Source organism: Daktulosphaira vitifoliae, unplaced genomic scaffold, assembly GCF_025091365.1.
Source record: "Daktulosphaira vitifoliae isolate Bord-2020 unplaced genomic scaffold, ASM2509136v1 Scaffold_5, whole genome shotgun sequence".
NCBI lineage: Eukaryota > Metazoa > Arthropoda > Insecta > Hemiptera > Phylloxeridae > Daktulosphaira > Daktulosphaira vitifoliae.
Window position 1 is genome coordinate 31,632,361 of NW_026099576.1, and position 22,083 is coordinate 31,654,443.

Consider the following 22,083-nt stretch of genomic DNA (forward strand, 5'->3'; position numbering starts at 1 on the left):
AGTTCATGTTGCTTTTAAAATATTTCACCAATTTCTCTAAAGGAAACACTATCTACAGATTTGCATCGAAGCGTTTCTTATGATAGTGATTTTAATCACTGTCAGATATCATCTATACTTATCTCATCTATGCCACGTCTATACTGTGCCTCTACCCCACTGTGCTACCGTTTTTTTTTTATGACAGTATCGCAATTGAGTTTTTTACACCTTATTTAACGACATTAGAAACAATTTTTAATTAGTTTTGTTAATAAATCTATTATGCCTGCTCATAAGAGTTGTTTTTGAAGCTCCAAAAATAATATTTGAAAAAATCCTGAATTTTATCAAAACAAATTTCCGACGAATGATAAATTCTATATTCCTCTAAGTGGAATTTTATTTTGTCACGACAAACATCAAATATTTTTTTAAATATTATATTTATTTGCCAGTAATTGAGTGGTATAAACAGATCACCACTTATATACAGGGTGTTCAATAAGTAAGGAAACGGATTTCTATTGTTCTCATTGTTTATAACAATTGACCTGTTTTCTGCATACTCCTGTAAATTATTGAAGTAATAAATATTTTTTTGAGGTAATTTTTATTGTAATTATCCGATGGAGAGATCCAAAGAAAACATTTTCAATTTCAACTATTTGATTAATACTTAAAAATATCTTATATACCAAAAATTTAGAAAATTATNTCAATTTCAACTATTTGATTAATACTTAAAAATATCTTATATACCAAAAATTTAGAAAATTATATGTACAGTAGAACTCCAATTATCCGAATTAATGGGGACCGGGACCCATTCACTGACTAATCAAAATAAACAATGACAGGTGACTGCAATGCGCCGGAACTGGAGTGGGAACTCTTACCACGTGTTGTGCCTACACTGACGCCGCGGACTTTGGACAAATTTTTTTCTGATTTTTTCTGAAAGTGATTCGGATAATCGGCGATTCGGATGATCGGAGTTCGGATAATTGGAGTTCTACTGTATATTTGTTTCTCATAAAAATGTTTAAAATCTGCCATTGGTTAGTAATATACATTTAACAAATTTACCTACGATTTACACATTTAAAACAATAAGTAATAGAAAATTCTTATTTACGAAGAAACTTTAAATAGTTATATTTATACAGATACATTTATGTAATTAAGTTAAAAAAATTAATACTACACTTGTAAAGAATTATTTTAAACTTTTTGTTATCAATTAAATGACTAACTGAGAATAATAGGTTATTTCTGTATTTACACTAAAATAAAATAAAATAGTTCCATTAACAAATCACTTATCTGAGACGTAAGGATTTAAATTAACAAAGAACACCCATATTTATCCAGAAATATTTACTAAGACTAATATTCTTAAAAACAAATTTTGATTGCTATGCTCGCCGTTTATTATAACAATACTTATAACAATTACTTATAATATATTTATTATTATAACAATAATAATAAATATAACACTTTTTATATTAAGAGGACAAATACGGGCAAATGAAACAACGATATGACCGAGTGAATACGCTTTTAGATATTTTACAACTGACTCTTCATTCACCTTCATTCTATCATTTCTGATAGAAANGACCGAGTGAATACGCTTTTAGATATTTTACAACTGACTCTTCATTCACCTTCATTCTATCATTTCTGATAGAAATGAAGCATACGCGCACCTGTACGGCTGCCTTATATTATTATAAAGTGGCTCGTCAATCTACTGCCGACTGTTATGATGTAAATTAAATATTATTTTTATTGACAAAGGCAATAAATCGCATGTTATAAAAAACAAAATGAATATGTAATTATAATAAAATATCATAAGATTATATTATGATATTCTTTCAAATGCTATTGCTTATTAAATGTTCAAGTGTTACGAGTACCACATTTGTAGTTAATAATTTATTCACAAACTATGAAGAAATTAATTTTTAGATCACTTTAAATAGTTTATTGTATTATATAAAATATGCAATAATAATATCCAGTAACTTATATATAGTTGGTACTTAGTTAAGTTTAACATTGGGTATAATTGAAATTGTTGGTGAATATTCTAATTTTTAGCCAGTTGTAAATTATTTCTTTTCGTCTGAGAATGGAGAATGAAAATTTTTTGTACCTTTTTGTATAGTACTGCTATTCACAACACAATCACCTTTAATTTACAGCCATCTGTTAATTTTTAGCAAAGGCTATTTTGCATTGTAAATAGTTATTATAATAGCGACGGGGGAAAAGGAAAAACAATCAAATTTATCTTAAATTATTTTTTTATGTGTGTGTATTTCTATATATATTTTTTAGCTCATTTATTTCCGACTTGAGCGACTTATAATGGTTGGAACTGAGGGTCTACAATCTCCGGAAGTAAATACTCCATGTGAATCCTATAAAAGTAAATTATTAGTGACTATGTACCATAAGTAACGCGTATGTATCATAAATTACAAAAAAAACTTAGTAAAGTTATAAATATTAGAGTATACTGATTACAACACAATAGTTAGAAATTATAACTTTCAGTGTAACGTTAAAATACACAATGTAGTAAGAAATAATAGTTTACTAAGTATCAATTCATATTTTTCCAGTATAAAATTAGTGAAATAAATTATTAAAAAATAATACACATAAACGAATGTATATAGGAATCATAAAATAAATGCCATTTCACATTTATCAAAAAAATCATAAATCAATTTATCATATATTATTATTCTACCATTTCGTTTAATTCAATTTCTAAAGAATCATTATTTATGACAAACTTCAAATTAAACTAGACATAAAAACCTCGTATGTGCAAAAAATGGAAATTAAAAATATTTATCTCCGAACTAAAAAAATACACTACTTGGTAATAGGGTCAAGTGGAGTAATTGTAAATACATTTTTTCTCTAAGAATATATAGCAATTTTATTTTAGATTGAAAAGTTGAAAAAAATATATAATGACGTGTCGTAAACCCATTTTATATCTTTTTATTTTTATTATGTAACTATTAGAAAGTGTGTTATACTAATATTTAAAAAGTAATCATTAATACTGTACATTTTATGTTAATTATAATCTTAATTGTTAATGACATTATTCCTAATAAAAAGGGATCTCACTACTGTTCGGTGGTCAGTGTTCCACCGGTGAATGTTACATTACAGTTATTATTTTGACTCTTACCAAAGACACTTATCCGCGTGATCAAATTGGACTTAAAACACCCAGTTTACCGCAGTAGAAATGCTCATATAAAATTTAATTTAATTTTATATTCAATATAGTGCATACATGCATTCAAATACATACATATAATAAATATATTATATAAGGAGAATTATATGTATCATAAATATATTTATAGTTAATCTGAAATTTGTAAAACGCTGTTTAATGACTCCGAGGCCTATTATTTGTGTTACACATTAATTGTAAAACTCACAATTTTAATTTTATAAAATTAAATGTATGTAGAGATTAATAATTACGTACTAAACAATTTAAAATTTCTTATCACGCATTACGATAAAGCAACTCTGAAGCTATTTATTAATCATTTAAAAAATAAAAAATGGGAATGTTTAATAGTGATACAAAATGTTAGAAATTATGTTAACGAAAAAATAAAAACACTGGATCACGTATAATAATTTTCTCTTTTAAAAAATAGTAAAAATTTTGGGACTGTGGCATCAAAACAAATCAAATAAAGTTGTTCCATGGAAAACATAGTTCAAAATATTTTATTCTTTGTATAGCGTCCTTTTATCAATTAAAAAAAAAATAATATATTTCCAAAAAATCTACGTTTAGTACTTAATATATTTATAATATCATTAGAATGAATATTTTCGATTCTTTTTCAACATTTATGAACATTAAACTTTATGATAAAATTTTAATTATTCTTGAAAAATGAACGCTAGAAGAAAATTATGTATTATTAAATTATAGATAGGTCGATAGATCCACTGGAAAATCAGTTTCCCTGATGGGCTAATCCGCCCCGGTTCTATGTAATTGGCTTAACAGTTTACAGCTTTTGCAAAATCTTTTACTATCTTTTACTATCGCAACACGTCGATCCAAGACTAAGCGCGTTTAATAACTCTCTAGATATATCCTATAAACACTATAGATCCACTAAAAGAATCTTATTATGTATAATAAAACATTGTAAATTAGCCAACGCTGGAAAAATTATTTAATGACGTACGATTTTCGAAATTTTTTTTAAATGAAAAAACTCAACGACATTATTCTAGGAAAGTTATTTGTGAACATTTGATTTTTTTTTAAGTCAATACGTATATTTTTTAATAGAATATGATTTTTCTTTGCACTTCTCAATTTCCTTTTAAGTTGTTAATTTATGTAGTTAACAACATTTAAAGATCGTTTTTAATGATTATTAAGTTTTCTTTTGTCTATCTTTTGTTTGTAATAGTAATTAGTATTTATTTTTTACTAGTAATTTTTTTTTTATCATATAATAATTTGTAGATTGTTATGAAGTATAACTGTAAATACACATAAGTATTATTTTGTCATATTGTTATTTCAATAATTATTATTTAATTTACAAATGGGAATAATTTTCTGGTTAACTACTTTTCGAGTTTTACTTTTTTTACATAACACATATCGTGCCCGGCGTAGACGGTTACTCCTAGCGGAGTCAGTGGCCTACCCGTAAGGACAGCCCGAAGAGCCCTAACGTACCTACGACACTTGAGGCTTGCAAGGACTGGGGCTGGGTAGAGCCCCAGCTAGGCAAAGCCTAGTAATTCATATTAAAATCATTATGTACTTGACGTCAAATTAAATTATGGATTCCAACTTCTTAAACAAAATTCTATTTTAAATTAAGGTGCTGGTCAAGGTTGGGTTCGTAAATATGTAAAAGAGTTTTGGTTTCTAACCGGCCCCTTACAGTTTGGCTAATACATGCACTACCCTTAAAATATGAAGAAATTGTATTTAAATTCGCTAAGGTTTAAATCGTCGATATTTTGAACCCTTACAATCGTTCATACATTATTCACAGTAATATTATTACACAAAATTACGTGATTTATTTATTATGAATATGATATAAATTCAAACTTGAATTTTTTTAAATTTATTGCGTATTTTTATTCATATTTGTACATGATTTGTCAAAGTTTATCGATTCATAAGAGAATAACCGGAAGTAAACGGTCTTTCACATAAATCACATTTGAGAGCCGACTTTTTACATAGTTCACTTACCAGTCACCTATGGTAGAGATCATTAAGGTCGCGACCTTAAAAAGTGAAATTCTCGCCCCCGGAAAGATTGTATGAAGGGGCCGGTTAAGGTTTAGCATCATTACATGCACGTCTCTACTACTGTAGTTGATTGAGTGGTTTGTATTTTATTCAAAGTTTAGTTGTCGTTCAGAACATCTACTGAAAACATCAAAATGTTACTACAGGTTAGTATTTTTACTATTTATACATTTTTTCGTACAATAGATAAACAGTCAAACAAATTTTATTTTAATTTTAAAAAAAGGCTATTAAATTTAAGTAAAAATATAATTATTACTTTTTTTGAAAAAGTTATTAAAATTAAATTATAAACATCATAATGATTCTTCTAAGTAATAAAAAATGTATATATTACATTTTATGTTATTAAAGTGAAGAATATTTCAAGGGGTAGTGTTTACTGTAATAATCTAATTTTAAAAAAAATATTTTAAATTTCAGTTATAATTCTGAGATATAGCCACTGANTTAAATTTTCGCATCTTGTATTATAATTAATTAATTAATTTTATTTATTTATTTGAATAAACGCCTGGTAGGCTCAAGTACATATTAACATAGTTTACATAATAAGTAATATACAAAATAATTGTGATATAAATATTTAGGGGAGGTACATAAGATCAATTATGCAAAAATGTATGAATAAAAATTAATATTATTTGGACAGATTAATAATTTAAATAATAACGTTTTAGATTTGATAGATTATCAAAAAAGAAATCAAAGTTTGATGTATTACCTAATGTTAAAATTCTATTAAGTGGATTATTTTTACCATAGTTTGTGCGGTGTAATTTAATATGGAAAGTAAAGCATGACCGTGTATTATATTGGGGTACGTAAAATGATACACGATCTAGGAGAGGAGGGCAGGAGATGGTACCATTAATTAGTTTAAATAAGAAAGATGTGTCTAACATATTACGACGGGCTAAAAGAGAATCAGGTTTTAGGTTAAATTGTAAACTTTGTACTGAAGTATCATCAATATTATATGTTAAATTTCGTTTAAAACCTATAAAACGAATAAATTTTCTTTGTACTCTTTCAAGCTGTTGTATATGAGATGATGTTGTAGGATTCCATATGATGGACCCATATTCTAAAATAGAACGTAGGATATATGGCTGAATTGCTCTAATATATCATATTATTATGATGTGGCAAAATAATTGTTTTTGCCGACTGAATTTTTTTTAAATTTATTTATAGCAACCTCATATATATATATATATATATATATATTGAAACGTTGATCTATTTCTATACTACAGACAATAGAATTATTGGTAAAACTATAGACTATAGTTATATCAACTATAAGATTTATAAATTTATAAATATGATGATTATATTTAGTAAATTTTTAAAGTTTGTTAAAGTTCAACCATTGCCTGATTTTAAAGTTATTATTATTATTTATTTACAAATCCTTACTCCCTTTGGTTGTAACATTGATTCTATAGTTATGTGAATTATCATACAAATGTATAATAACAATACAAATAGTATCACAAATCTATTTGATATTCTCCTTTCGCTTCCGGATTTGTAAAATATCATTAATACACGTCTTTATTATTTGCAAGATATTGCATATGTTTTAGAAATTTACGATGTAAATATATAACCATAACTTGATCCAATTTAATATCCAATGGAGCAACTCATAAAATTTAGTAAATCATATTGGAATTTACAACCCTAAATTATCAGTCAGTTAAAGTAATGTACAACGGTTATGATGATTTAAAGGTGTTACAACGTATAAGATATTGTGAACTTTCTCTGATTAAAGTAATAACCAAAAACGTCTTCTCAGAAAAAATATGTGATTTCTATACAAATTACTTATAACGGTATAGTGACAGTTGCAAGAATAATATTGACCGACGTATATTAACATTGTTGTATGACTATCATAGTCATTGAGTGATAGTCAATAAGAAGTAAAAAAACTTGAAAGAATAAGTTTAACCAGTTGAGTGTTCACTACCAATTAATCATTAGGAAAAAAATTATTTTCACAACCTTAAAGAAGACACAGGAGGTGAATATGTTGGCTATCGTTACTTCGACAGCGGTGCCGATAACAAATTTTATATGCATTGTTAAGGCTTTTCTTAGCCATATAAGTTAATTATTTTACAATAATTCATTAAATACACACTACCCTAAAATATTCCTATTAGATAAAATTTAGTTTATATTGAGTGGCGTTAATACATGCCGTAAGAGGATTGAAAATTGACTATGCTTTTTCGATTTTTGTCACTTACAAACTATGCTATTTACAGTAAAAATTATATAACTAAATGTTTGCCATAAAAAATATTATTAACAAAAAAGCTGTATCTATAATATTTAGGCATAAAAATTAAAAAAACAACATATTTTTATCTTGACCGTTCAAATCGACTTTGTTTATTTAATTGTTGTAGACGAACTGTTTGACATACAGAAAAGTTTCATATAAAAGTGGTTTAAATTTGATTTATTATTTTTGTTGTGTATGTCATTTATTTTACCAAACGTAATTCAATTTTTTTTTACAAATATAGAACAAAGATATCTAAAATAAATCGATTAAATTTTAATTAAGTAGTTTTACGTTACTAATGATAACAATATTTAAATATTGTTTAAATATTACCATCTTAAAAATTTACTGCTACTGTAATACATGTATAAAGGGATCGGCGTTACTGCTTCGCAAGGAAGATATTGTAAATATTTTGAGAAAGTATTACATTGAGCAGTAAAAATAAAAATAATTTTAACACTCAAAGCTAAACTAAACTTTTTATTGACCGCAAATGTAAACCGTGATATACGCCTAGTGTCGTGACATTACACCTTCTTAAGTATGCATAATACATTGTTTTTTTGTTATTTAGAACAAAATACATTTAAATTTAATGTAATAAGGAATGAACCAAACCTAATTCTCACTTTCACTTCGCATTCTGTGATCCCACCGCCTTAGAAAGGTCAAATTTATAGGCATTAGTTCAACAGTTCATAATTCAATATTTGTACAATAATATTCATGTAAACAAGATAAATTAGATCTTATAGGAAATTAAACTGTCAATATAAAATTTTATTAAGCGGGAACTTCAAAAATGTCTTTTATAAAACAGAGCTACTCACGTTTTATAAGATGTCTGTAAAATGTTCTTTAAGTCCTGTTTCACTACACAGACTACAACTAAATAATCACAGGCGTTTTTTAGATTCTATTCCATCCACATTTAAAAAATATTAAATATAGATATAATCTTGAAGCCGTAATTTTTTTTTCACATAAATTCGTCTAGGAAAATACTAGGATGTACTATCTCAAGACATAAACAAGTCAATAAATCGTATTAGAAAGGTAAACAATTTAGCTTAACAAAAATATTTAGATTCAACGTTATATTTAATTTCTCTTGTTCATTAAATGACTAATTAACGTAGAGTTTTCATAATTTTCGTTAAATACCTTTTTTTAAAATAAAATTATAATAATGATAGATATTTTTTTTTTAATTAGATGGAAAATTTTTAAAAAATTATTATTATTGAATATAGTTAACTCTGTGGAGTAATCGAGAATGTTGATTTTTCGAAATTATTCAGATAGAAGAAAAATATATACTGTTTTTGTATAGTTTGGTTGGGTTTTATAATCATAAAAAATAAAAATTTTAATATTAATCAAATTTTAAAAATATAAAAAATTAAAGTCAAGAGTATTATAAAAATAAAAAGTAATTATAATAGTTTCGGCCTTAGCCATCATCAGATTACTAACACAAAATAATTAATAAAAAAATCACTAAGTATACATTAACCATTATAAAAACATTCAATAAATCACACTACTCAAAATATATCCAAAAAGGTAAAATTGATGTTAAAAATATTTGTTATATAAATATGTTGTATGCATTTGACTAAAATAATGACTAGTGGAAATTATTTAAAGCTGTATTTATATTCTGGTTGATAAGAATGTTTAGAATATATTGATAAGTTGTGCTGTTTTTCTTGTTTAATAAGTTGTTGAAATTAAATTTTTGACTTCATTATGTATGTGTAATTCTTCTAGGATTGCGTTGATATAAGTAATTGCTGTTATTGTCTAAAATAGATCCTCTGATATCATTATGAATACGATTATTATCTAATACATGTCTAGCAAAATTTGATTTGGGTAAGTTTTCTTTTGTTTTATTTCTACTATATGTTCTTTATATCGATTTTTTAAAATTCGATTTGGTTTTCCTATGTAAAATCTATTGCAGCTGCATTATAATTTTTATATGCCTTAATCATCGCAATTAGTATGTGATGGTATGAGTTGGTGTTCCATTAATTTTGCTGCCATATTTTTGTGTTAAAAAATTATTGTAATTTATATTACAATGATCAAAAGGATATTTATTTTAATTATTTTGTTATATATTGTTATTTATTCTTAGATACATTTCATTAATAGATGTTGTAGTTATCTGTATTCATGGGAATTCTTTCTAATCTGTAAAGTATTGAGTTGAGAAATGCATTCTTTTGGGTGTATGGGTGATTTGAATTAAATGGAATTATTGAGTGTTTGTGTTGGTATTCTGTAAATTTTGAAATTAAGATCAATAATGTTAATTTGATTATTTTTTTGTCACTAAAGTGAAGAGTATGTATTTGTTGGTTCCATTTAAGTGTTTTATAACATTTTCTGCTCGTATTTCTGTTCCTTTAAAAATAATGAATATGTCATCAACACACATATAGTATGTTTTAATGTATTATATTTCAATAATTTTAGGTGGATTATTATGTTAATAATATTGTTGTTTTTATCAATAATAGATTTATTTTAATGTATATAAATTTTTTATTTTTTTTTTAACAGCTGAAGGTGTGTTACCAAAATACACTTTTTAAAATATATTTTGGAATAATTTTTAGTTTTTACATGTTTAGTTGAAATATATATTAGCTGTTGTATTCATTAGTTTTATATTACAATATTTTTGTTTATTTAGTAATTAAATATCAGCTTGGTGGACCATAATAATATCTAAAATTAGTTTAACACTCAACTATAATAAAATAAATATAAATTATAATAATAATAATTCAAAATATAAATTTTTTTAATATTTTTAAACTAATTGTTGTGGACTGTATTTACGCTTTATAGGTTCTTTCGGATTTAGGTTATTAGTAATTAATTTTTACTCAAAAGTTTTTAGTTAAAACAACATTTATTAACATAGAGGTACTGCACGTTAGAAAGCCGTACGCTAACTGAACAATAACTGATAACAAACTACGAGCGGACCTAACACTAATATTAATATTAAAATGTATATTTATATTATTATAATTGAATACTTAATTAATTTTATACTTAGTAATAGGTTATTTATTTCAAGAACCTCTAAAACTCTTATTTTACCATCATGTGGTTAATTACTTCTAAAATGAGTGTTATATTGTAAATATATATTTTTCAAAAAAAAAAAAAATTTTTAATTGCTGAGATATATGGTACAATACAAAGACGACAATGTAACGTAATTTCAACAAGTTTATATAAAAATAAACAAATTTTTAGAAGATAAAATTATGACATACACTTTTCTGTTTGAAAAATAGGTAATCCGTAATTTTTTAAAATAAATTAAGTTAAAAGTTAATTTGAAAAAATAATAGTAAGTTAAAAAAATATATAAATTAATTTGAGTTCAACAAAAATATATCTATTCTTTTTAACAAATTATTATAATTCATAAAAAAATTACTTACAACATTTCAGAAGTAACTTATGAGATACTAGATATGTGGGTAATTGAATTATAAAAATCACTGTTCTCAACATTTTTAATAAGTATGTTGCTAAAAAAACAATACATTTCTAAGTTATAGTGAACACTATTTTTTAATTTGTTAATTTTCTAAATGGATAACTTTTTAAAAAAAATTTGATTTAAATGAAATATTTTGTTTTATGTATAAATTCGATAAAACAATGAGTTTTCTTTTTTTTTAATATTGATGTATATTTGATTATTATTTGTTTTTTTATTATTCTCTTAGTGTTGAAAATCTTAACTTATTACGTAACAATTTTCTCGGTACCAATTTCCACTGTTAAAATTTTTATATTATTTGGTGTTTAATTTCTTTACTTACCAGTAATCAAGTGTAGATGTGATTATTAATTACGCATTTTATAAGGTTTTCATGTATAAAAATTAGTAATTTACTTTTTCAATAATACAATGAAATATTAAAAAAAAAAAAACAAATCATAAATATTTTATAAAAAAATATATTAACAAAAAGTAATTTTGAACTAAGTTCAGATCACTAAAAATTATAAAATAAGTTAAGATAGATAATACTCTAAAAAGTTTACAATGTATTAAAGTCATAGTTAAATATTCTAAGTGTGGTAAGCACTCTTCTGAAATATTTACTGTAGAAAATACTTCTTTTTTGATTATACTATTTAATTTAAAACTTAGTTGTATTGTATACGACTTTTCTTTTAAAAAATGATGAATTATCTGTTGAGTATCAATCACAAATTTATTAAAATTCTTTTGGTTTTTTCAACTTGGCAATAATTATTTAATTTTGTGTTTAAAATATTTTATAATAAATTAAAAATCCTCTTAGAGAAATTTATATTCACATGGATTACATGAAAATTTATCTAACAATTTTTAACTGGGTTATCCATTGAAATAAGCATTCGAGCAGGTCTCTAAAGTTAATGTAAGAAAATTAGTCAGTTTTTCTTGAATATTAGAATAATAATTAGAGAAGTAAGATATTTCTTATGTGCTGGATTATATTATATTATATTATATTATATTAGCATATAGCATTGGCATAACAATAAATATATAAATAATCAAATAGATATGTAAAAACAGAGGTAAAAAAATAAGTATATAAACAGTGAATAAACAAATTAGGTAAATACAGAAAAGTTTTTGGTAATTAAAAATGATAACTAAAAGTCATCCATCCAAGTTGGTTAACCACCATTCAATCGCATCACTACCTCCTGGGTAAATTCCAAGCACCTCTCTAGCTTATTTCCTCTGAGGGCAGAATTGTACGATGTATCTTACCGTTTGAAGTTTTCCGCAGTCAAAAAAAAAGACTTGGTCATCTCCCACTTATGGATCAGGTAATTGAACTTACCCTGCTCAATTTTAATTCTATTAGTTGTTGTTCAAATCATACGCGGAAGTTCGAAATATATTCTTCAGTGAAACAAAAGACGCATAGTTCATGAGTTCAGGATATTGTTTCCTTGGTTTATTCCGAGTTGTTTTTCCTTTGAAGATGTTGATTATAAATTTATTATAGATGTTATTCCAGGTAAAACTATATTCTGGTTATCTCTTAAAATATTATAAGTTGTAGGAGACTTATAAAATAAATTTAATGTAAATGCTTTTTGAGCTCGAGAATAAATTTTTTTCAACTTATTACTACGAAACATTTGCATTTCAATTAAAATTTTAGAATTCTTATTTGAAAGTTTAATTTTTTTTTAATGATTTGAACTTGGTTTCTTGTACACTTTTATTTACTTATTAATTTCCTTACAAGAACATTTTTATTTTTCAATATTTTTTTGAACAATACTTTAAAATTGTTAAATAGATGTATCAGGGCTATTTATTTTTGTTCATAATTGTTTACCAATACTTGAAAAGAAAAAGATTTTTGAAAAGAAATAGGAGTACATGGCATTACAAGGTACAAGGAGGCATTTCAGTTAAAAAATATTGATGAAATTTCTAGTAGCTGGTTACAAAGTAAGAAGTTGAGGGTGAAAATAACTGTTGTGCACACAAAGAAACTTTTATCGATTCCGTTAGGTTTTTTTTAAGTGCTAACTTGAGTTAAAACTTTGATTATATCATAATTTTTGAGGTATAGCCAATTTAGACAAATAAATTTTTTTTCACTGAGATAATCGAAGGTTTTAAAATGATTACAACAACCATACTTATTACACAATTGATCTACAGATAAATTTAATAAACTAGTGATTCCTAAAAAAATATTTATCCATAATTAATACCCTTTGTTGAAAACTAGAAAAATTTTAAAAATAATAAATTGTTCTATGATTATAACCAAATCATAGTGTTCAAAATTTTTAATTTTTCGGTAAAAATCAGTCATGTGGAGTTAAGTAACTTAAATTATTTATTACTTTAATATCGTTAATACACTAAAACAAAATTACTAACTGAACTCGTAACTGAAATTTATAATTTAGTTATTTATAATAACTAACGAGGGTCAAAATAATTGAACTCTATTTTCTTTTTGATAAATTCATATGTACAATTTTGTCAAATAGTTAACAAAATATACAACCTCATAATGATTTTTTATCATTTCTTCGTAAAAACTAAATTATTAATAAGTAAATTGTAAATCATAAAGATTGAAATCAGCATATAATTAAGGAAATTGGAGTTGATAATGCTTTTGGATAATCCTTTTTAAGAGTTAAACACTGTATACAGATTTGCATTAAAGTGATATGCTAATGATTTTAATCATTGTCAGATATCATCTATATTTGTCCCAATTAAGCCGCAACTCCAGTGTCCTGGGATTTTTTTCATTTTAAGTAGGTTTGTCAATTTAACTTTACCACCTTATACTTCTATAGATTTATATTTTAATATATAAACAACCCATCAAATTAATAATATTAAAAGAGTTGCATTTTACAATAATTTCAAGCGATATAAATTTCCGTCATATGAACATTAAACGTAATAAGAAACAGTAAGAGATTCATGAAAATTAATTAAATATCCAAAATTCATCAGCCACGAAATATCTCCTCAGTATTTTTCAGTAGTACGGAAGTGTACAACGCAATAAAAGAATTAAAACAGGCAATGCGCCCGGAAAAGATGGAATTCACCCAAAAATCCTACGTAACTTAGGCTCTAAAATCCATCTTTGGATTGCGGAAGTCATCTACGCGATCTATAAATGTGGTAGAGTCCTTAAAAGTTGGAAAACTGCTAATGTGATCGCATTATTAAAACCTGGTAAACCCGCCGACAACCCAACTAACTACCGCCCTATCTCACTGTTGAGCGTACTCTCAAAATTAATGGAGAGAATAATCCTGAGAAGAATATCCCCAATCATCAAGCCAGCAATCCCATCGTATCAAGCAGGCCTCCGACCAAACCGAAGTTACTGCAACCAAGTGCTATCTTTAACATCACACTTAGAAAAAGGTTTCAATGATAAACTAAAATCGGAAGTTGACTTTATAGACCTCTCTGCAGCATATGATACAGTTTGGAAAAATAGACTACTGTGGACAATAGTTAAAACTATATCATGCCTAGTTTTGCTACAATATATCGAGAGGATACTTGGTAATCGGAACTTTCGAGTTTTCTTAGGAGGACAGAGAAGCAAAACATGTGCTCAACAACAGTTTACCTTAGAGCTCAGTTATAGCACCAATATTATTTAATGATATATGATGAAAATTTTCCAAAAAAAACGAGATTCCGGCCAAACCCTTCTAAAAAGATTGTAACAGCGTTCCATCTCAATAACAAAGAGTCCACTAGAGAACTAATAGTATATTTATGTAGGGAAACCATCCATAATAGTAAGCTACCAGTATATGTTGAGATAACACTAAACCGAGCACTCATATTCAAAGCACACTTACAAAATGTTATAGCAAAAATCTAGACAATAAATTAATTTAATAATAGATTGGCCGGCACATCATGAAGTTCATCAACACATGTACTGTGAACCTCAACTTTGGCACTGACTAATTCTGTTGCAGAATATTGTGCACCCGTTTGGGAAGGCAGTCAACATTGTAGTTTAATCGACGTACAAATGAAAAAGGCAATGCTCAAAATCGCTGGTACTGTTATGTGCATCAATAATCAATGGCACTCAGTACTAGCTAACATAGAACTACTTCATTTACGCAGACAAAATTGTGTACTCGGAGAGAAAGAAAAAATCAAAAAGTATTTAGATCTTCCGATCCACGAAGACGGACTAGAAATCCTAAGACTAAAGTCACGGAAGCCTTTTGTGATGAGAGCTAACGAAATTAAAACAGAAAATTCATACCAGAAGCATGGCAAGAATAGTGGACAAGGAAAATACCTGGGGAAAGAGCACATCTTGAGAGTGCACGTAATCTAATAGCCGGAATGAACCATCCAAGGAAAATATGGACTAGACTTAACCGTACAAGAACTAGGTAAGGAAGATGTATGGATTTAATGTATAAATGGAAATTGGTAGATGACCTAAACTATGATTGCGGGTAGGGTATACAGTAAATGAGCCATATAATCGAAGAATGTCCGTTAAGGAAGTACGATGGATACCTGAAGACTTCCTTGCAGTGATACAGGAGGCAGTGGCCTGGTTAGAAAAATTGGACATTGACTTGTGAAGAAAACAAAACTCTCTTTAACACGAAATTTTATTTTGTCATTTTATCTATACTCTCGTTAGTTATGTTGTAATATTGTGTTATGCATGTCATACGAATAAATAAATAACTATAGTAATCTAACTATCGATCATACGTTTTATTTAATTCGAATACTATTATATTAAAACAATTGTATAATAACAAAAATAATAAAACCAGTAGGCGTTATGATGAAGCGAAACTCCGTTCAGAGTCTTTCAACTCATAGAATATTGATTTGTATTGAAATAAAAAATAAAAATACGTCTTAAAATTTTACTTTTAATTGAAATTAATTATTATTCATTTTCTTATTCTATTATCACTAATGATATAATGGGCTTATGATAACATAAATAACTTATGAATATCTTTGATTGGACGTTGTTTATCTAACATATATAGAAATACTTACTTCTTATTGATTCCTTAACATCCGATCCAACGGACTGAAGGTCTCTCACACCAGGACATTTTTTTTTTTGGATGGGCTTTTGACCAGTTATATCGGATAGAACTTATCACTTATTCATTCTAACAGTCTCAAGAGACGGTAGTTAACTATTCAACGTATTTGGTTTAGGGAGCGTACTAAATATTTGAATTAACTTCAAGGATGATCAAAATGACAGACTACTTGAAGAGCGTCAATAAAAAGGGATATGTTAGTAGTAATAATATAGAACAATGTATCATGAAATGGAATTAGAAACGTATTAAGCACCCGTGTTTTTTTTCAAAACTGGTAAAATAATCGTGTTGTGGAATTATATACAAAGGCTAAATTACTTAAAAGAGCAGTCAAATATAAATACCATTTGCAAATAGACTATTAAACATATAGAATAAATAGTATGTGTTTAGCGTTGATAATGGTAACATTGTTTCCGAAATACGTATCCGCGACTTTTCATTAATTTTTTTGTGGCTTTGAGTTTAATATTTTTAATATTTTTTAGTTTTTTAAATTAATAATATTTTTAATATAGTTTTAATTTTACTTAATATAGAATGACTTATGCATTCAAATTTTGTAATGTAGTATTTTTTTCTAATGAAGTATATGATTTATAATTTGAATAAAGTAATATTTGTATTTATTTTAATGTACCCGCATTTAAAATTATCAGTTAAATTATAAAAATGTTAAAATGACTAGTTAAAAAATTTACTTCGATGCAAAATTGTTTTAACAGTTTATTTTTCTGTGTCATTTTATGTATGCGACATGGAAATTAAAAAATACGTAAATAAGTTCGAACATAATTTGACACTTCGAAAAAAATGTATAAATGCTTGTATTATAATAATAATTTGATGAAGTATTATAAATAACCTGAATTTAAAAAAACACATTTAAAATACTCATTTTTATTTATTTTTTAATAATTTATTTTCATTTTTAGGTATCAATGATAGCATTATTAACTGTCACATTATGTGTAGCTGAACAACAACATTTAAACTCCAATGTTCCACTTGACCCACTGTCGATTAACGATTTGGCTAAAAAGCCTTCAGCAAAATTGGATCCTAAGTTGCGAAAAGCTCTTCTTAAAGTTCTCACAAGACTCGACGAAGAAGATAAACAAGTGGGGGGAATTGAACAGAGTGGAAATCAACAACAGCAAATAACATTAAATAATACACCAGTTTCTACTTCTCTTTTATCTTCAATAGCACCAAATAATTCAAAAGAAATTATTACTTTGTTACCACCTCCTAGTGCTCAACCCGATGATACCAAAGTTAATAACAATAAATTTATCGAAAAATTACCTACTAATGTTTCGGGATCTCAAATAGATTTTTTCCAAGTACCTTTGTTGGCTGCTTTTACATTACAAGATTTCAATGGAATACCTAGGAGTGCTATACCCATTTATACAGAGTTAGAACAATTAGAACGACAGAATATTCAATTTCTTAAAACCAAAAAAGAAGCGAGAGGAAAAGAAAATAGTATAGATAACGAAGCAAATAATTTTTTTCAACATAATCAGCAGACTGGTAAACTACTTTTGCCTACTGTTAATTTACCACAAAATATAAATTATCAACAACAACTAACATTTCAACAATTTCAAGAACAACAAGCGCAGTCTAGACCGCGATTTGTTGAACCTCGTCCGACTCAACAATCTATACAACAGCAACATATCCAACCACAATCAGTTCAAAATAATATTATACAACCACAAAAATTCGAGCAACACATTTTACGACCTAATCAACAACAGGCTTTTCAAAATCAGATGATTCAATCAGATCAAAATCAATTGCAATTTAATCAACAGCAAACTGTTCAATATCAGTTCTCTCAACCTCAAAATAACCAAATAGAATTATATAGGCAACAATTTGTTCAACCAAATGCACTCAAAAACCAATTTTCTCATGTACAAATAATCCCATCGCAACAATATAAACATTTTCAACAATGGTTACAGCCTCAACAAATTCAATCAATTCCATTCGATCAGCAACAGTTATTTCAACAAAGACAGACAGAGTTTAGACCAGAACATTTTACACAACAAATTCGAGTGCTGAGGCAACCTCAGGAAGAGTTCGAATACAGAGTAACCGTACCAAAATTACCAGATGACTTAAATGTAGTTTATAAAGTATTAGCTTTAAATCATGAACATAGAATTCTTTAATAAATTTTAAGGCCGAATGAAATGATTTACAACATCTATATTATATGTTATTTAATATAAATATATATAAGTATGTCTATTATTTTATAGTTACTGTTTAACTTTAAATATTTTTACTGTTCATAAATATATTTTAACATTGAAAACACGTGAGTTTTACTTGATGTTAAAATTTAATCACAATCATAATTTTTTGTAGACAGTAGTTTAAAAGATCGAATTAATATTTTTATCATATTTAATTGAGATATGGAGTAATTGTAGAAATTTAAACTCTATCCTAATATCGTTGTAAATAAGTAATTTATAAGTTCTCTCTGTGTGCCGAACCATTGATAAAGTGTATAATAGAGTTTATATTATACACTATACTAAGAAGAGAAAATAAGATACTATTATAAACTATATAATATGAAATGGTTAATTAACTATGCCTCATGCAATATTTTCATAGTATATAAGTATATTATAATTTACTTTTTGGAAGATAATATTATTTTATGTTTTTGTTAAATGGTAAAGGTTATGTAATTATAAGATTTTTAAATTGTTAGCTTCAATGCGAAGCTGAGAAGGTATTGCTTTTACTATGTGTTTTTTTTTTTTTTTTGTCTATTACCACTATTCTCAGCTCTCATCGAACGGATTTCTTTCAAGGATACATCAAAAGATCACAAATCGTATCTAGTCGAAGACATTACCCTCAAAAATTGAAAAAAATTTCCTTGTTCCTCGTAAATGGAGGAAACCTCCAAAAAAATTACTAATTTTCGAAATTTCTTCAATTTTTTTTTCTTAAAACTGCCATAACTTTTTCAAAATTGAACAAAACAATATAATTTTTTTTTAATAAATGCATCATGTCCTTACCATCATTTGATATATGAAGAGTGAATGTGTCAAAAGTTCTATGTGCCTAAAACATATTTGTTCAGAAAACACAAAAAACAATGGTAACATGTGCATGTCTCACATATCGAACACCATCTATGAATGCAATTTTGTACAAGTAAAAAATTTAATTGACATTTGAAACACATACAAGATTGTGGCCTTTGGCACATAGAACATAAATCAGAAATAAAACAATTTTTCACTTTTTTGGCACATAGAACGTTTGACACATTCACTCTTCATATATTTTTTATAAATTTGACACTTTACAGGCCCACAGGGGGGGATTCAAAATGACAACTTTTTCACAAAAAATTAACTTTTTAATGTGTTCCAGAAATACTGACACTTTTATATATACCTTACATTAAAGCTTATGTAGTATACTTAATTATGAAAAAAAAAAATTTAGGACTTTATTTTGTCTTCACGGTGAAATTGGCTACCGTATCCTATTTTTGTGTTAAAATTCTCGATTTTATATTTTACATTTTTAACTTTAAAATATAATACTTCTGTATTGAAAGCTAATAAAATAAAAAAAATAAAAAACTTTAAAATACTATAATAATATTTATATCCCTTTTTCATTCGATTTATTTTTTTTTTAATCGGATCATTTCCCTTAAAACGGGGGGTTCAAATCTTAAAAATATGGACAAAATTAATATTGTTGGTTGCATATTTTATCCCTAGGCATGTCATGCGCACTAATTTGATCGAGCATACTTCTTATTCATTTTACTGTGTACCATACGTTGATTTTAGCAAAGTGTACAATAGATGAAGGAAGAAGCGAGTTCCCTTAAACTGGCTTACAAGAAAACCTTGACACAAACTGAGCTGTTTTAATTAGAAAAAATCAAACAGCATGTGGGTGAATATGTAGTTTTTACGCTTTTTAGGAGCGAAAAAAACTATTCACACGTTCATAGCTGAACCAACAACGACGAAATGTTTACAACATACGTAGTAGTGATGGGTCGTTCACGAACGAACGGGTCTTTTTGAACGGGTCATATCAGTGAACGAGTTGATCCGGATCGCAAAAAAAATAGATATCGTTCATTCGTTCATACGTTCGTTCGTTTCACGCAATATATCGGACACACTGTTTCATGATTCGTTCATTTACTGAACGTGTACCTGCACTTCGGTTAAAACCTATGCCTAACCTTATATTCTAATAATATAAAAATTTTAAAAAAAAACGAAAAATATAGTCTTTATAAGTATATACTTATAATGTTTTCTTAAAAAATTAAATAAAAAAATACATATTACCAATGAGAGTTTAAAAGCAACACTATTTGGTTTGTGATAAAAACATTTTTATTGTAAGTCTGCAGACTAAATTTTCAAAGTTGTGACATGTTTCTACTAACATAATCATGCAGGTCTAATACAGTTGGATTATTTCAAGTATCCTACTATATTGTTCATTTGAAGAACAATTTTGATTATCAATATATAGCTATTTATTTCATAAATATTACATTCATATAATTATTTATAAGCGAAAATAGGTCTATGAATTAGTGAATTTAGCAACTAGGACAAAAATTGACTATTAGACTAATATAGCTGTTGTGAGAGGTATTAAACCACCTCACTCTTCTATAATCTGGCNGTATTAAACCACCTCACTCTTTTATAATCTGGTCATAGCTGCTGTAAATTGTAATATCTGATTTAGGTGAATTAATTTCTCTATAAAACTCCTTTTATGAAAACAAATAATTTAAATGATTTCGCTTATTATAGAAACAAATTCTATGGATTTATGTACTGCAACTCATCCGCTAGTATAAATTATTTGTTTTTATTCTATACAAAAATATTCGTGTATAACAGCATATTATGTTATTTCAAGTAATTTGTATTTGAAAAATTAATATATAACCTGATTATACAAGTGTATTATCAGTAAAAATTCTGATATCACGGTAATGTTACATGGTGAAAATTCGAATTTGAACGACTCGTTCAGAAAAACCATAGTAAGGAGTAATTGATAAGAACCGTGACCGATCGTAAGACATAAACGAAAGAACGAGTTATATGAACGGGTCATTTGAACGATCCGATCCAAACGATCCGGATCGTTCGATCGACCCGAAATTCCCATCACTAATACGTTATACATGAGCAATAATTGCGGGACGTTATCTGAACTGATAACGCCACAACATAACTACCCGTTACCAGGGTAGCTACACTAGTATCAACTGACGGTATCTTTGGCGTGTGCTTGAACATACTCCCCCTTGGAAGTCCCAGCTGGACTTACAATTACAAAAAGTTTCAAAAGTACTACAAATTGTCTTATCTGACTTTCTTGGGCTGAGCTGAATTGCTATTTCACTTATCAATTAAGAGGCGGGGGTAACAAACATAAAATAAAATATATGTACAGGTACATCTACTACTGTAGGAATAGACATAATGACCACATAACAAAATAAATTTTAAATAATAACAATTGAATTACAATTTTTTAGTAACTTCAGATGGTTTCAAGCTATAAACACATATGTATTATAAATACCTTTGGGACTCACTTTAACTAGATAGTTAACAAATTATATTTAATGAAGAAAAAACAAGAAATTATACCCGAGTAGCATTATTTTGGTTCACGGTCGGTTCAAGCGACCCACGAGTGCTGGGAGAGTTCAATGTTCAATAATGAACCG

The 22,083-nt window shown here is 26.8% G+C and overlaps 1 protein-coding gene and 1 long non-coding RNA gene across 4 annotated transcripts; one reads left to right on the forward strand and one right to left on the reverse strand.

Moving 5' to 3' along the window:
• Window positions 1-2,310: 2,310 nt before the first annotated feature.
• Window positions 2,311-8,731, reverse strand: LOC126907897 (uncharacterized). Its single transcript, XR_007704650.1, has 3 exons — window positions 8,474-8,731; window positions 5,276-5,455; window positions 2,311-2,414 (listed from the first exon to the last, which is right to left on the reverse strand). It is a non-coding gene; the product is annotated as an uncharacterized LOC126907897 (long non-coding RNA).
• Window positions 5,370-18,639, forward strand: LOC126907881 (bromodomain-containing protein DDB_G0280777-like). Of its 3 annotated transcripts, none has more exons than XM_050689536.1 (2): window positions 5,370-5,481; window positions 17,237-18,639. In XM_050689536.1, exons 1-2 carry the CDS (start codon window positions 5,470-5,472, stop codon window positions 18,491-18,493), a joined length of 1,269 nt encoding a protein of 422 aa, XP_050545493.1. In that variant the 5' UTR covers window positions 5,370-5,469; the 3' UTR covers window positions 18,494-18,639. The 3 variants fall into 3 exon arrangements, with proteins under 3 accessions (XP_050545493.1, XP_050545495.1, XP_050545496.1); XM_050689538.1 differs by lacking the exon at window positions 5,370-5,481 and adding an exon at window positions 9,336-9,521; XM_050689539.1 differs by lacking the exon at window positions 5,370-5,481 and adding an exon at window positions 10,074-10,095.
• Window positions 18,640-22,083: the final 3,444 nt, after the last annotated feature.